Raw genomic sequence first — 14,725 nt, forward strand, 5'->3', positions numbered from 1 at the left:
CCACACTTCTGTCTCAGCAATAAATAAAAAGGTCAGCCCCACTAATATAGGGCCTTCTAGACAGCTGCACACATTTCAAACTGCATCTTACTTAGTGGTCTGCTTGACCTCTCCAGTATAGTCCTGGATATTTAAAAAGACAGGTCAGTAAAATATTACCCAGGCATTCTTTTAAACTTTTTGGCCAGAAAAGCTGCATCTACATCGAGGCTCTCCTGGCATACCTGCAGTAGTTGGAATGCCAAATCCATCCTGACTTTTTCAAATGTAACGTTCCTGCTTCTTATCCTACATTTGTTCTTATACTTCCTTCATGTGTAACAGATCGTTACTGCTCCTGCAATTTCTTAGGACAAACTCCTACTGTAAGCTATGACTGTCCTCTTTGAGCAATTTCAAGCAACCAGAGGAATTGTACAAATCTTTAGGTTGAGCTTTTAGTACCAGACCTGACACTTGGTGCGTATCTGCATATGATTTTTGGACTGAAATTTTGGATTATTTATGCCAAGATCCTTTTTCAACAGTCAAATTAAATCTCTCTTGCATAAGTAGTAAAACCACAAAGTTTTAAATACAATCAGTTTTCACTGACGGAATTTGATTTGCTAATTTTTATACATTAAAAATGTACACATTGATAGAGAATCAAGATTCTCTGACAGTAGGTTTAAGGGCATTTGAAGCAGGCATAAGCCTGTATTACTGCTGAAAGAAATAAATAGTGCTGCTGCCTTGTGATCCTCAGATGTTTCTTCCAGCCTTTGGGACATTTCTTCTGTGCTGAGGTAAATGGTGAGGCTTAGCAGTGAAACAGTCAGGGAACTGGCCATGTTAAAGCTGGTTAGCAAAAAAAAACCCAAAACAAACCCCCAAAAGAGGTCATTTTAGCCCAGGTCCGTCAGTCTGTTACTGAAGACATGGCAGAAACCTCAGTCTTCATTTAAGCTGAAGTATGAGTTTTAGTTGCCTCTTATTCCATCTGCGCCAGAGCCCTCCTTTTGGGAATGAGGAAGTTGCTAACATAAAATCCAGACCTTCAAACATGGAAGATTGCTTCTGTGGTTCCTTATAAAAGGTTCTGTTCCTTTTCCAGTGGCCTTCTATGAATGAGTCTTTGAAGAGGAATATGCAGGTGAATGATAGGACAAGGGACAATGAGCAGAACAGTATGATCTAGCAAGCCTAACTAGCAGTGTTTGTTTGTCAAAAATAATTCCAGCCTTTGCCTGAAAAAAATAATGGGAAAAGTCGGAAACCAAGATGGGATTGACAGTAGGATGCTCTTGCTGTGAACAGAGAGTCTGCTGTTCTGAGCGGTGATGGGGGTATGATTTATGATGGCAAAAGAGGCTTTCTTCTAGGGAGAACTGAAAGAGAAAAATAGCAGTTGAGCTCTGTTAGAGACAGAAGGAAGTTCTCCGTACAATCTGACTTCGATAATTTGAACTTTTTTTTTTTAAGAGCTACAAAAACATGGGATCTCTGTACAAATCTACTGGCTTTTAAGACCACACTTCTTGACTGGTAAGGCATCACAGAACAGTGAGGGAAGCACAAGATGCCATGCCCCTGAAATTTACACAGTAACATGAAGAACAGCGAGTTCTTAGTTTATGGAAGTTGATTGAAAAATACAACTTTGTAATATTTAACTACTCATCTGTGCAGGAGAAAGTAAGCATGGCCACCTGAAATCTTACGGAATTTGGGGATGTCTGGTATCATCTCAAAGTGATGGCTGCTGGCAGGGAGCAGGCTGCAATAGTGAAGAGACGTGACTTTTTGAAGGAGAGTTCTGGCTAGCAGTGTTCTTTCTGAAACAAAAGGTTTTGAGACGGCCTTGCTTTTAGTGATCTGCTGTCCCAGGTCATACAGCCTTATGCAGCGGGTAGGCCTTACCAGTTAGTGACCTGCCTGTGCAAACACATGGCGAAGTCAGCCTTACACGCAAACATGCAGGCTAACGCTCCACGTGGATTGCAGCAATTACCAATATTCACGTACCCGCTGTGCTGTGACACATCGAAAAGGCACCACCGCCACATTCTCCTGTGCATTCAGGGGCACGCAGTGGGGATGCAGGAAGGGCAGGGGTTGGCGTGTCAGGGTTGCAGGGAAAAGTGAAGGAGTGGAAGATCCCGCGGGCAGATGAAGTCAAAGGATTACAGCGATACTCTGTGGGAAACGTGCACGTGCTGCCCACGTGCCAGCTATATAGGCCTGAGTTATGGACACGAGGAACGTTACCTCTTGGTGACTGCCAAGCTGCCCAGTGTTAACGGAGGGGAGAAAGCTGCTGCCTAGTGACTGATGTTCCTTCTCCCCGCCCGTGCTCTTTCCCCCGAGCACGGCCGAGCCGCCCCGGCCCCTCAGCGCCCCTCCTCCCGCAGGCCGCGGCGGCTCTCCATCGCAACGCGCCTGGAGAGGCAGCCGGCGGCCCCCGGGCCAGCCCTCCGCCGGCCTTCGGCTCCATGGGCGGGAGGCCTGCTGCGCCCCGCCGCGGCGGGGACCCGCTGCGCCGTCGGGTCGGGTCGGGCCCGGCCGCCTCGCCTTGCCTCACCTCACCTCACCTCACCTCCCCCTCCCCTCCCCCCCGCTGAGGCGCCGCTGCCCGCGGGGCGAGGCCAAACACCGCCTCCCGCGCGGGAAGGCGAGCTCCGCCCCTCCTCGCCCCACCCCGCGGCCGCCAGGGGCGGGGCTTCCCCGAGGGGGCGGGGCCGTCCGTCCCGCGCCCCGGCTGGCTGCGGCGGGCGGAGGCGGCGCCGTGAGGTCATAAATGACGCAGCGCTCCCGGAAGCAGCCTGGAGCGGAGGGAACGGCGGCCGAGGAGGCGGCGTCCCGCCGCTGCGATCGGTAGCTTGGCGGAGCCGCCCCGCTCCTCCCCCGCCCGCCGCACTCCCCTCCCCTCCCCTTCCCTCCCCTGCCCGCCCGGCCACCGTCGCCACCCCCCATCCCGCGGCCGCCGGGCAGCGTCGCCGGGGCCATGTCGCTCTTCCAGTCCGCCCTGGACTTCCTGGCGGGCCCCGGCTCCCTCGGGGCCGCCAGCCGCGACCAGAACGATTTCGTGGGGCAGACGGTGGAGATGGGCGACATGAAGCTGCGCATCAAGCGGGTCATCGCGGAGGGTAAGAGCGGGCGGCGGCAGGCCGCGCCCGGGCCCGGGCCGGGCCGTGAGGGGCGGACCCCACCGTCGCGGGGCTGGGCTGGGCTTCCCTCGGGCCGCGGGGCTCTCGCTTCCCCTGACCTCCTCTCCCCTTTCTTGGCCGGGAGGGCTTCCTTCCTGGCAACCCCCCACGCCCTGCGAGGGGACGCCTTGTGGGGGCCAACAGGCGGCGGTGCCCGGCCGGCCGGGGCCGGCGGCTTCCTGCTGCGCGGGCAGCCGGCCACTCCGAAGGGCTTGTTGCCTCCTTGTTGGTGCTTTAATTGAGGGTCATGGCTGCTCTGAGTTAACGTAAGTGCCGCGGAAGGTGTTTGGCGAGGACCGGGTGTAGGAGCGATACTTACCGTGGTTAGCCCGCCTTAGGAATACCCCTAGAGAGCCAGTGTGTTGTGTGGCAACTTCTTTGCTTGCCTTATGGTTTAGAATACTTTCACCATGTAACACAACTCTCAAAGGAGTTTGTAGTCTACCTAGGACCTTGTGGAAATACTGGATTGCATATATATTTAAAAAAAATGACAATGTATAATGTGCCAAAGGTGCAAGTTTTCCTGTGCCGTTTTGGGTTGTTAGGAAAACTGTGAAATGCAGGAAAATATGTTAACTTTAAACACAAATGTCAGGAGGCTGATCTCATTCTGCATATAGGCTTTGCTGGAGTACAGGAATTAAATGTATACCAGAGATATGTCTGGGCAGTTTTCAGTTGCAGTGAATTTTTGGGTAGGCATCTTGGCACACCACTTCTTAGTCTGTTTTAAAATAGGTGCTATGCTTGGTGTGTGCAAATTACCCAGAAGTTAGCAGAAATTTGGATCATCTTGTGCTTGTGGTCAGAGGAATTACTTTATTTCTTCATGCAGAGAAGATACTGAAAGCTTGTCTCAAAAGTCTAAAATGTGAATTTGTCCATATTAATGCAGCTACATAATTCATTAACTTTGTACTGGTGGTTGATGTTATTCAGGTTAAATACCCCAAAACTCTATTCAGAGCTCCTTTTCAGTATTGAAGTTATTTTCTGTAGTTTTATAAGTAGATTTATTTTTTTTCCTGAGTAGTTTTTTGTTGAAATCTTAGTGACCAGCATGGAAGAAAAATTTGATTCCTCAAGATTAGCTACTTTAGTTAAACTTACAAAAATTTGCTTGTATAAAACAACAGGACATTGGTCTTCATCACTGTTTTATCTTCTTAAGGATAAATAAGTTGTTACATTAATGCTTAAGCACTTTTGGCATATGATCTCAGACAAAACCTGGCAGTTTTTTAGGTAGTAAGTTGCATTTAAAACAGTACCAATTGTCAAGTCCTGTTCTGCCTTCAGCCTTTACTTACAGCTTCTTTACAAAAGATCCAGTCAGAGTTGTGGGTGAAATGTAAGCACTCAATATGATGTGACTGCAAGGTGAATGATAAATGAACTGGGTGGTGGTGCCGATATTGTGACATTCCTGCCAGGAGTGGCCACAGTGGTTTCCAGAGAACAACAAAGGAAAGGAAGGGCAGGAAGCTGTGTTTGAGACGTATCTGCTGTTTAGTTCTTGGTTCTGAAACAAGTATTTCATACTTTACTTTGGCAGCAGCCTGCTGTTTCCCAGGATCTGACATAGGCTTTCTAAACTGTCAGGGGATAGATGCCTGCTTAGATGATTTAAAGCAAATGGGGACATGCGCTAAGTCTACTGTTCTCAAATTTATCTGTAACCACTTCTTCATGTTCCGTGTTTGTTTCAGTATTATGGTTTTACTTCATGTTGTTTTCTCTGTATTTCACTAACTGAAATTGGGTCTAACTGCTTGCTTTTGCTAGAAAGTAAGACTTTCTAGCCAACATAGCTGGGCTAAAACAACCCTTAGGGTATATTCAGTATAAATATAAAATATATATAAAATATACATGTCCCAGCCTCTCCTGCTGTCTTCAGACTTGAATTTGGAATGCTTTTGTCTTTAGCATATCATGTATTTTGTTGCTGAAATTGGATTTGTCTTTGAGCTCTGAACCTGTGTTTGAAGCCTTCTGATACATGCTTGCATAACTCTGGCTTATAAGCATTCCCTTCTATGCTTACAAATACAGAATCTGTTTTTCTTCTAAATGAGTCCTTTCATGCTAAATTCCCTACTAGAAAGTAAAGTGCTACTTTCTGAATTTAGATTTCAAATCCATGGTGAACTGTGCGTGATCTGCCAATGCAGAGAGATAGCCTTTTCCGTAAGATCATACGGCCTGTTTTGCTTTCAGTTGGTGTGAATAGAGTCTGTGGATGAGCATTACACAGTATCATATGGCAGTGTAAGTTCAGTTGTTCTCGCACCCTGCAAGTCTTGCCAGCTCTGTAGTGTGCTGCCTGTCTGTGTTGGTGCAAATACGTGTTTGGCCGTGCTGTAAGCAGAGACATTAGCTGCGCAGTTCATTTGGGTGCATTTCCCTGTTCATTTTGCAGGACCAGGCTAACTGAAGACGTGGTGTGCTGCTGCAGGAAGCTGAGAGCAACCCGGGGGGATGGGGTGGTGATGATCTCTAGCACAGATATTACCTCCAAATGCATGAACAGACTAAGTGTGTCACAGGATGGACTGAGCGCTCCTAGAACAGGGTCTCCTGTATTTTCTGCTTGGGCATTTCAGTAGCTCACTGCAGTTAAGAAATTTTAGAGGAAGAGGGCTGGGGCCTTTACATTTAATCCCTACTTGCCCTTCATATGATGCTGGCTTCAGCAGGTGTCATGGCTCTTATGGGTCCTCCAGTTAAGTGCACAGACCTCCACACAGTTCTACTTCAGTAAAATAGTCATTGATTGCATACCTAATTAGTAAATATTAGTAAGTGTAACTATCTCACACTCCTTTGTGACAGAGGGCATTCTTTTGTATGGCCGTAAGTCACTTGCCAATCTGAGTATTCTGTACTTGTCTCCATCACAACATGGGTGTCTGCTCTCACCAGGGCATCTCCATACATGTAGTCCAGCTGCATGTGATAGAGTTCTCCAAATACTTATTAGTATGTTTGGTTTTTATAGGGTTAGATCCCTTGCTGTTCATATGAACGGTATGTGCATTTTTATGCTGACTCTTGCTTCTTCAGTTGACATCCTGGAGTGTCCTTCCCCTTTGCTCAGGAATGTCAAAATTCCTGTATCAATTTGTACCGGGTAGTTGAGGGACTGAGATGGTCCTTACTGGTTCAGTGATGTATGTACCCTGCACATCTGACCTTGGGGGTCTGACTGGTTCACATCTGACTGGTTCAGTGATGTATGTAGCCTGCACATCTGCCCACAGCAGGCTGAACAGTAGTTTTCAGAAATTTCTTGTTTCTTGCTCCTGAAAGCTGCCATATTTGCACAGACAAACAACCTTGCAAATTTGTTTTTCAAATGCTAGATGCTGCTGTTTTTCATTTTTGCCTGTGTTGGACAAAGTGTCTCTTCTGATAGACCTTATGTTTGTTTACCTGCTAATGGTGACACTTAAAGATGATGGACAAGTAAATATGGGAAATTTCTTGCTCTCCACCTATACTGTAGAAGGAATAGAACAGGTCACTGGGCTGCAAATGCCAAACATGGTCAATGAATTACAGAAACTCATTCCTCAATTCTGTCTAGTAATGCTACTCTAATGAGAGGGTAAACTGATATGAGAATAGCATGTCCTGTGACATGTGCTGTCAAGTTCCAAAATGACAAAGAAAGCTGAATTTTTGAGAATGGTAAATTGTACAGTTGTAATAGCTTTGGTAGCTAGCAATTTGGAGAGAGGCCTGTTTGCTGTGTGCTGAATGAATGTTTAATAAAATATTGCTACCTTTTAGAGCACAAGTGAAAGGCAGCATGATGATTTGATAGCTAAATAGGATATTGACAAAACTGCTTATGTCATCAAAATTATTCAGTCTTTATAATCATAATCTTCCTTGAATGTTTCCATTGAGCCTTTTTTGTAAAAGCAGTTAGCTGTTGCACTGGTGGCGTAGTAGAAACAGTTACAGCAGTTCATAAATTATTTCATATCTCTTGTTGACAGCGTAAAAATAGAATATATAAAAATAGAGAACCTCTATTCTGGAGATCCTTCTATGAAAATAGAGAACTTCATCTTTATGGTGCTCCATGGAACAAAACCTGATACTTTTCAATCTCCTGTAAGGTTGAAAGGATAAAGGTATTTTCTGCAAGTTTTATGTTACATGTTTGGTTACACTAGGTAATGTTTTTAAGGGTTTTTAGTGTGTTAAAAATCAGTTGACAACTTCACTACTAGTTCCTACTGCCACTGAATGCATAATGCAATATCCCTACAAATACTCCACTGCCAGTGAGTGAGGCTTTAATTTGCTTCTTGGGTACTGCTGTTGAGGCTTGTAGGTTGAGTAGTAAATATGAAAATATCAATAAGTGTCCTATTTCAGCTTTATTAAATTTTCTAGAACAGAGATCATACTAACAGAAAAATAATCTTTAAAAACTTTTGAATATTTCTCTCCTGGTAAGCTGTTAAGTGAGGTAAACCTGATAGAAATACACTTCTATTAGTCCTTTCAATGACTTATTTTGAAACACTTTGTATTTGAGTTACTCTGTTTCTTGATATCTGTGCTAAAGATAAGTGCATCAGGAAAATCACTTTATGCCATAATTACTGTTTAAAATTACAGTTTTCATCTTTCTCAACTAATTCAGCTGCAGACTGGTTAACTTTTAAATATGCTATGCCTTTCTCTTTAATTCTTCAGTACGTTAGTTCCTGTTCTATATAGTATAGGCCAAATCTTTGATTAGATGTGAAGTGAGGCAGTGGTATCTTGGTTCAACTTGAAGAATTTTTATATAAAACAGCTCATGGTCTTGTCAGTGGAAGGCAGTGATGGCATGGAATGAGGGATGCTTGTTCTTCAGAGTATATTGAGAAATGTGCTGCCTGCTCATGTATGCTAATTGTAATGTGTTTGAAACTTGTTTGTGTTACTGCTTTAGCCAGGTGCTCTTTGGCCTAACAAATATGCAGCAAAAGCTGAGAATAAGTGATGAAATTAGTGTTTCAGTGTGTTTGAGATTCTCCTACAGAAGAATCAGGGAGTTGATGTCCTCAAGTGAACAGTGAAACAAAGATGGAGATTTCACTATTAATGTTAATACCCTAATGAGCAGATGATTGTGGGGTGCTTGCTGGCTCTTCAAATATCAGTCATATCTCATGAAACAAATTGACTTCTTAGTGCTGATTTATGTATGGGATAGCTGAGAGAAGTTCCAGAATATTGCTTTCCAGACAGTGCAGAGGTAGCAGAGAAAGCAGTGGAACTTCTGTGCTGTTTCCGCATCACTTTCCATGAGACTTCTGAGTAAATTACAAGTTTATAATACAGTCAGAGTCCATTTAGCCTTGTTTTTTCTTCCAGATAATGGCTTTTCTCACTACATGGTTTTACTTGTCCCTGTCCCTTGGTTTAGGAAGAACCACTCTGAGAATAGACATGGATTTTTCTTCGTCCTCTGGAGGTTAGGACTGTGACTTTCAGTTCCTGCACCATCAAGTCTTTAAGGCCTTTTGCTGTGGGTTAACTTTAATACTAGTCCTTTATTCTTTTCTAATAGAGAATTTTTCTCTGAATACAACAGTATTTTGCAAAGAAAACAAAGTGAATCTTCCTTGTGATGTGCCAGTTTGCCCAAGTGAGCTGCCGTTAGAATGAAGCTCCAAAGGTTAGGGTAGATTTTCTGTTTGCTGAAAAAGGCCAATGAAAATCAGGATTGAGATATATGGAAGGAAATTCTCTGAAATCTCACTTTTTAAAAATATATCTGGGTTAAAACCAGAAATATTAGTTCTGGTTTCTCTTTGCTTCACTATCCATGTACACTTCACAACTTTCCAGTGTTTTTGTTGCTTGTTTTACATATGAGGCTGAACAATTGAGAATAAACCAGGTGTATTGTTGTGTAAAAATCAGGGAACAAGCAAGTTCTGTAGCACACATTTAACGACTGTTCTTCATGTGTATTGATTTCTTATGCTTCCTTTGAGCAGCAAGCATGGGCAAAAGAGTAAGACCGCAGAAGATGAGAAACATGATAAAAAATATGCGTTATTCAAACTGTTTGAGTCTAAAACTTTCACCGTGAAGAACAAATAATTCCTTAGTCAGAAAGGTAGCAATAGGCTGCAAAGTGAAACTTGGGTCTGTCATTAAAGTATCAAAAAAATTCTGCTTTAGACTTCAGGGGTCTTTCAATGTTTTGAATGTGAACAGGCAGTATTACAGTTTACCAAGCTTATAGGTACAATTTCATGGTCTCTGCAACTCCTGGATTCACAGGATGATGGTAATGAATTAAATGCTGATTTTTGGATGGATATAATTCATAAAACTCTGGGCAGCAGAGGCACAATGAAAACTTAAGGGTCAAGTTTCTGTCAACATTGTTAGTTGCATTTGCTAACAGATGTTTGGAGTTACTGTGAAGGGAGGAGAGCTCGCATCAAGTCAAAGAGAAGTTGCAACAGCCTGTGATGTAAAGGATGAACTGACAGTTACTCTACAAACCATGTGTGAGACAGACTTCTCAGAAGTGGGGAAAAAAAGGTGACAATCTCTAAACAAGAACCAAAGCAGCCTGACCTAGCAGCTTTCCAGTTTGCATTCCCTTTGCTGTAACTGTAGATGTAGAGAAGTTTTTCAATGTGAAGCAGAACAGTGCTGTTTTTTTAAAGCCAGTGTTTCTTGGGTATAGCAGCTCCTGCTTGCAGTGGAGCTCTGTAAGTTTTCAAGGTGCTCTACCTCTCCACTTCTCAAGGTTATGGGGAAAAAGTCCAGATCTTTGAGTTTGAGCCATGCTTAATTTTTTGAGGGAGTTTCATCTTGTTATTAGGACTTTGCAACTGACACAAATGCATGACTGGACCTCAAAAAATATGCTTGTCTATGCTGGGTGACAATGACAGAGCATCCTTTGTGTTTTGAGTAAGGATGTTGCTTGTACTCTGGTCTGCTTTCAGGTAAGATGCACTGTGACTTGTAGTCCAGGCTAGGATTATGGTGTTTCAGTCAAGTTATAATTGAAACGTGAACAACTCAAAATTGATATGGAATCAAATTTGGTTAGTATTTGGGAGGGGAGTGGATAAGTCATACCAAGTAGTTATAAACAGGAAGTTATTCACACCATCCCTTTCTCATGACTACTTAAGTGTGTAATGAAGCAATGCATTACAGTAGCAAGCAGTTTTATGCTGTGGTTGATGTCCCTATTTTTTGTAAGAGGATGATGAAGTACTGACAGGAACAATGCCCATGGGCTGTGGTGGTGTAAGGGTAAGTGTAGAGTGCTCACTATTAAAGCAAAAAAGATGGGTTTAGTTCCTAATGCAAAGGAGTCATTGGATGGTCACAGTATGGGCCAGGAAGGTGAGGCTGGTAAGCTTTGTGCTCTAGTGTGTTTCTCTGGCTCTCCTATGGGGCAAGAGTGATTCCAGGACTGACTGTTGTACTTCGGCTACTCCATTTTCATGAGTTGGTGTGGTGCCCTATAGTGAACCTCTTATGTGTAAGTTTGTCTACAGAAAAGAAAAAAAACCCCAGTTTTCTTCTGCCATAATTTCTGTGGCAGAAAATAATAATCTGAGACCATTTTTGAGAGCTTGGGCTGCGTTCTGAAAATGAGACTATGAAATGCTCCAGCAGTGAAAAACTTGTCTCTCAGGGCAAGAGCTTGGATGGATGTGTACATATAAACGTAGTGGTAACCTGTATGGGGAAATGCTAAGATGCTTTTGCTGATATAAAAAGCTTCAGAAAACTGACTTAAAACCACTTACAGATATTTATATGAGTGGAAATGATGAGTGAAAACACCCCAAATAAAACTACATTCTTTCTACACCCCTAGGAGAGAAGCCAAAGCAGTCCTTCTACTCTTAACTTTCACTTCCTCATTTCTTCTGTTGGGTCTATTCTACAGGTGTTTGTTCAGACAGGTGTTTTGATGTAGGAGTGTGATCCTTGACTGACATGGCTTTGACTGTGAAATCCTTGGTATGGTTATAATTAAACAGGTGAAACTTTTTTATTTTTGCAAATTATATTGCAGACTACATTGGTCAGAGGGTCTGGAGTAGACTGTTATGGCAAAGGAGAAGTTTTGCCAGTAAAGTTGTCCCTATTCAGGGTATATTAAAACTGTTTTAATAGACTAGCTCTACAAGGAAGCCAGCATCAAACCCTAAACAAAACTGCTTTTAATAATGAAGCAGTAGGACTAATTTTGCCTTTTGTGAAAGAATTGTTTTCATGAATAACAGATGGTTTAAAAAAAAAGTAATTTAAAAGTACCTTCACAACTTACTGTACCTCCTTTGGTATCCCAGAAAATCCATGGATTTAAAATTGGTATCAGCTGTAGTGCTGCAGTAGTAGTGAACTGATACCACCTGGAATGAACAGTGTTGTATGGAACTGAATTGTGTTCAGGTGAAACAGTGAAATGACAATGAGAAACTTACTTAAAACTGAGGTTTTGACAGGGGCATAGCTGTAAAGGATGAGGTTAGAGGCCATATCAGTGAAATTCTCTATAAAATGGGTGCAATGAAGTAGGAATTTACCCAGACATGATACCACTGGCTTTTGTTTGGAGTTCTGAAAAGTTTAATGAACTTGGTGTTTAGCATTTCAGTACTTGATTTTAAGGTACAATCACTGAAGTAAAAGTACATCTTTAAAGCTACTTGTGTACTCTCAAGCTATCACTATTTTAATGAAGTTTCTCCCTTCAGCTTACTATTGTAATACCTCTGTATAAATTGTGAGATCCTACTGCATAAGTATTGCTAGGAGCTCTGGTAAGTCATGCCACCATTGAAATGGCCTTAAAGAAGACTTTGTTGTTACTTTTCCTTTTGTTAACCCATGCTATGAAAATGTAATAATTAAATGAAGTATTTTGCTAATACACAAGTTGAGTCTAGCCAGCTTTAAATTTGACCTCAGCAAAATCTTAGTTTGGACACTTTGTATGCAGATTTCACTAGATTTCTGGGTAAGGTCAACTATGCTTCACTTAAAGTCAAATAGCTGTGCTTTAAACTAAGCAAAGCTTGTATTAACTTCTGTTGATAACAAGAATTTATAATTTTTAAATGGCTTGCATTGCTCAAAATGTTCACTTGGACTGCTAGTCCAAAATGAACATTATGATTTTCAATGGCTATTGAAACTTACAACCAGTATATGTTTTGAAGTAGTTATGAAGCTGTATGTAAAATTCTTGAGATTCCTAGCTAGCAATTAAGAGGACTGAAATTAATTTTTTTGGAAATGAGATTCATTTAAATGCAATGAAAATTACTTACACTTCAGAAGCCTTTCTGAGGTGGTTGTAACATTGTGATTCTGAGTGTTAAAAAACCAGGCTTTTCCATCAAGAAATGAACTTCTGTAGTTTTCATAAATGTGATTGAATTTTAGATAGGAATTTCAAGATTATGTGTGAACTGAGAGAGGAAATTTCAGGGCAACTGTGAATGTGTCTAGAGTTTTGGGAGGGCTGTATGATAATCAGCACTTCCATGAAAATTTGAAATATATCTTTTTTGAAGACTTACTATAATCTTTTTTTAGTCGGTTAAACTAATTCCTCCTTTTAGTCCTTCATACTCAGTGTCAACAGGATTAAGCTTAGTGATAATGTGCAACTTGGTCTACATTGCAAGCATTTCTTATATTGGGGGAAGAGCTTGTAGGAAAGCTTATCAGACCAGTTGAAATAGTTGGAAGGGTAGCAACGCTTCCAGGGGCCTTCTTCAGAGTTTGGATCAGCATGGTTGTTAATCAGATATATGCTTGAAAATGGTGGGTTGAACTGATTTGATAGTTAATTCTGATGCATTGGTGATTTCACCTGTATGATTTCCAGGAGGGCATTTGAATGAAGCATAGTTCTATTTTGGAGTGCATGTATGTAGGTCTGTGTATGTGTGTATTTGTAGAGGTACTAGCAAGGTGTATACTTGAAATGCAGGGTACACTTGCTGCATTCCAGCCCAGGTAGAACCCTTGGTAGTGTACACAGCTGAGCTTGCAGAATAACTGTTCTGTAATCTGGGGTGCCTCTGTCACCACTTGAGTGCCTTCCAGAAAGCTTACTGTGTAGTAGTTTTGTGTACTAGAAATTTGTGCTGATGTGAAGCTCCTAATTTTGTAAACTGAAGCATATATTTTCAAGATACAGCTTGCAGGGTTATTAGAATAAATTCAAATAAATATTTATCAAGACAAAGGTAAAGACTTTCTTCTGTAGGGCCAGCAGTACTTTTCACTGTGTCGAAGGTCTGTGGGATCTGTGTAAGACAAAGCCATAGAGGCAGTAGCTCTGTGGTACAGTGACTGGTGTACACTGATGTAGGGGCTTGCAACTAACCGGGACAGTGGGCTCTGAAACGTGAGGCATGCCTTTGGATGTGAATAGGGAACTGGTTGAGAAGAGCAGGCAGAGACCATGGTTTCCCAGCACCCAGCTTCGGTGGAAGGATGACTCACAGATTATCTTGCTTGTTTCACCAGCTCTATGAAATCTGTAAACCCTAGTCATAACTGATCAGCACTGTCCAGAACCATGTTTTTCTTGCCTATGTTGTCATTCAGAAAGGAGCAGTGTCTTCAGGTAATACTCCAAGATGGTGGTAAGTGCATTCTGTCTCCAGCCCCTGTCCCATCAGTGACCAAAATGCAGATTGTAATTGCTGATCAGAACTCTTGCACTGGGGATTTTAGAAGAGCTAAGGGAACTTTCTATTGTGGCAAGTACTGAACCTGATTTTACAGAATGAATCAAAGTAAATGGATAAGCGTGATGCATGCATATGTAATGTATGGTGGGACTGAACTGCAGCCCTCGCTGTCATCTTTGGTGTTCTCGTTGATACTTTAACTCTTCAGTGGTGCACTAGTTACTCTCTTTTGCTTGTTGTCCCTGAAACTGGGATCTTGGTTTTACTGTTTTTGTGTATAATTCCCCTTTAGATACCAAAAGCAAAGGCAATATCCAGGAGCCCGTCATTTATTTGTTTCATGTTGTGGATGCTACTGGCAAAGTAACAAGATGTGTGGGCAGTACCATTCGGGAGTCTTGCAGAACACTGTGATGGTCAATTGCCATGTAAAACTTTTGAGAGCACTTCTTGGAAAGCCTTGTATTTGATTGAATTGCAGAAAGCAAATACTGTGTTCACTTCAGCCTCATGTTAATAGTCCTTATCAGCAGAGAAGGTATTGAGTACTAATGTGACTGTACTGATTTGAGTCCTGCATCTTTTGAGTCCTGCATCTTGACAGGGCATCTTTTTTAAAAAAAGTGCCCTGTCAACTTGTTTCTTGTCTGTGGTGGTTCATTCTTTAGTTATCCTATTCTCTTAGCCTTTTGACTAGTAAAATTTTGTAGTTCACTGACATCTGTGCTTATTCTCCAAATTATCGCTAGAGAGAACATTGCTATGTAGTTCAATGAAAACAGAATTTATATTAAAGGAGTAGAAAGGCAAATCATCGAAGTTTGT

General features: G+C 42.2%; 1 protein-coding gene across 4 annotated transcripts in view; it reads left to right on the forward strand.

The window, feature by feature from the left end:
* Positions 1-2,807: 2,807 nt before the first annotated feature.
* GAK (cyclin G associated kinase) overlaps positions 2,808-14,725 on the forward strand; it is a 78,981-nt gene continuing 67,063 nt past the window's right edge. For all 4 annotated transcript variants that reach the window (XM_075488459.1, XM_075488461.1, XM_075488462.1 and 1 more), the window contains exon 1: positions 2,808-3,128. In XM_075488459.1, the coding sequence (XP_075344574.1) occupies positions 2,987-3,128 (142 nt within the window). In that variant the 5' untranslated portion in view covers positions 2,808-2,986. The remainder of the gene's footprint in view (positions 3,129-14,725) is intronic.

The sequence above is a fragment of the Mycteria americana genome, chromosome Z (assembly GCF_035582795.1).
Source record: "Mycteria americana isolate JAX WOST 10 ecotype Jacksonville Zoo and Gardens chromosome Z, USCA_MyAme_1.0, whole genome shotgun sequence".
Classification (NCBI taxonomy): domain Eukaryota; kingdom Metazoa; phylum Chordata; class Aves; order Ciconiiformes; family Ciconiidae; genus Mycteria; species Mycteria americana.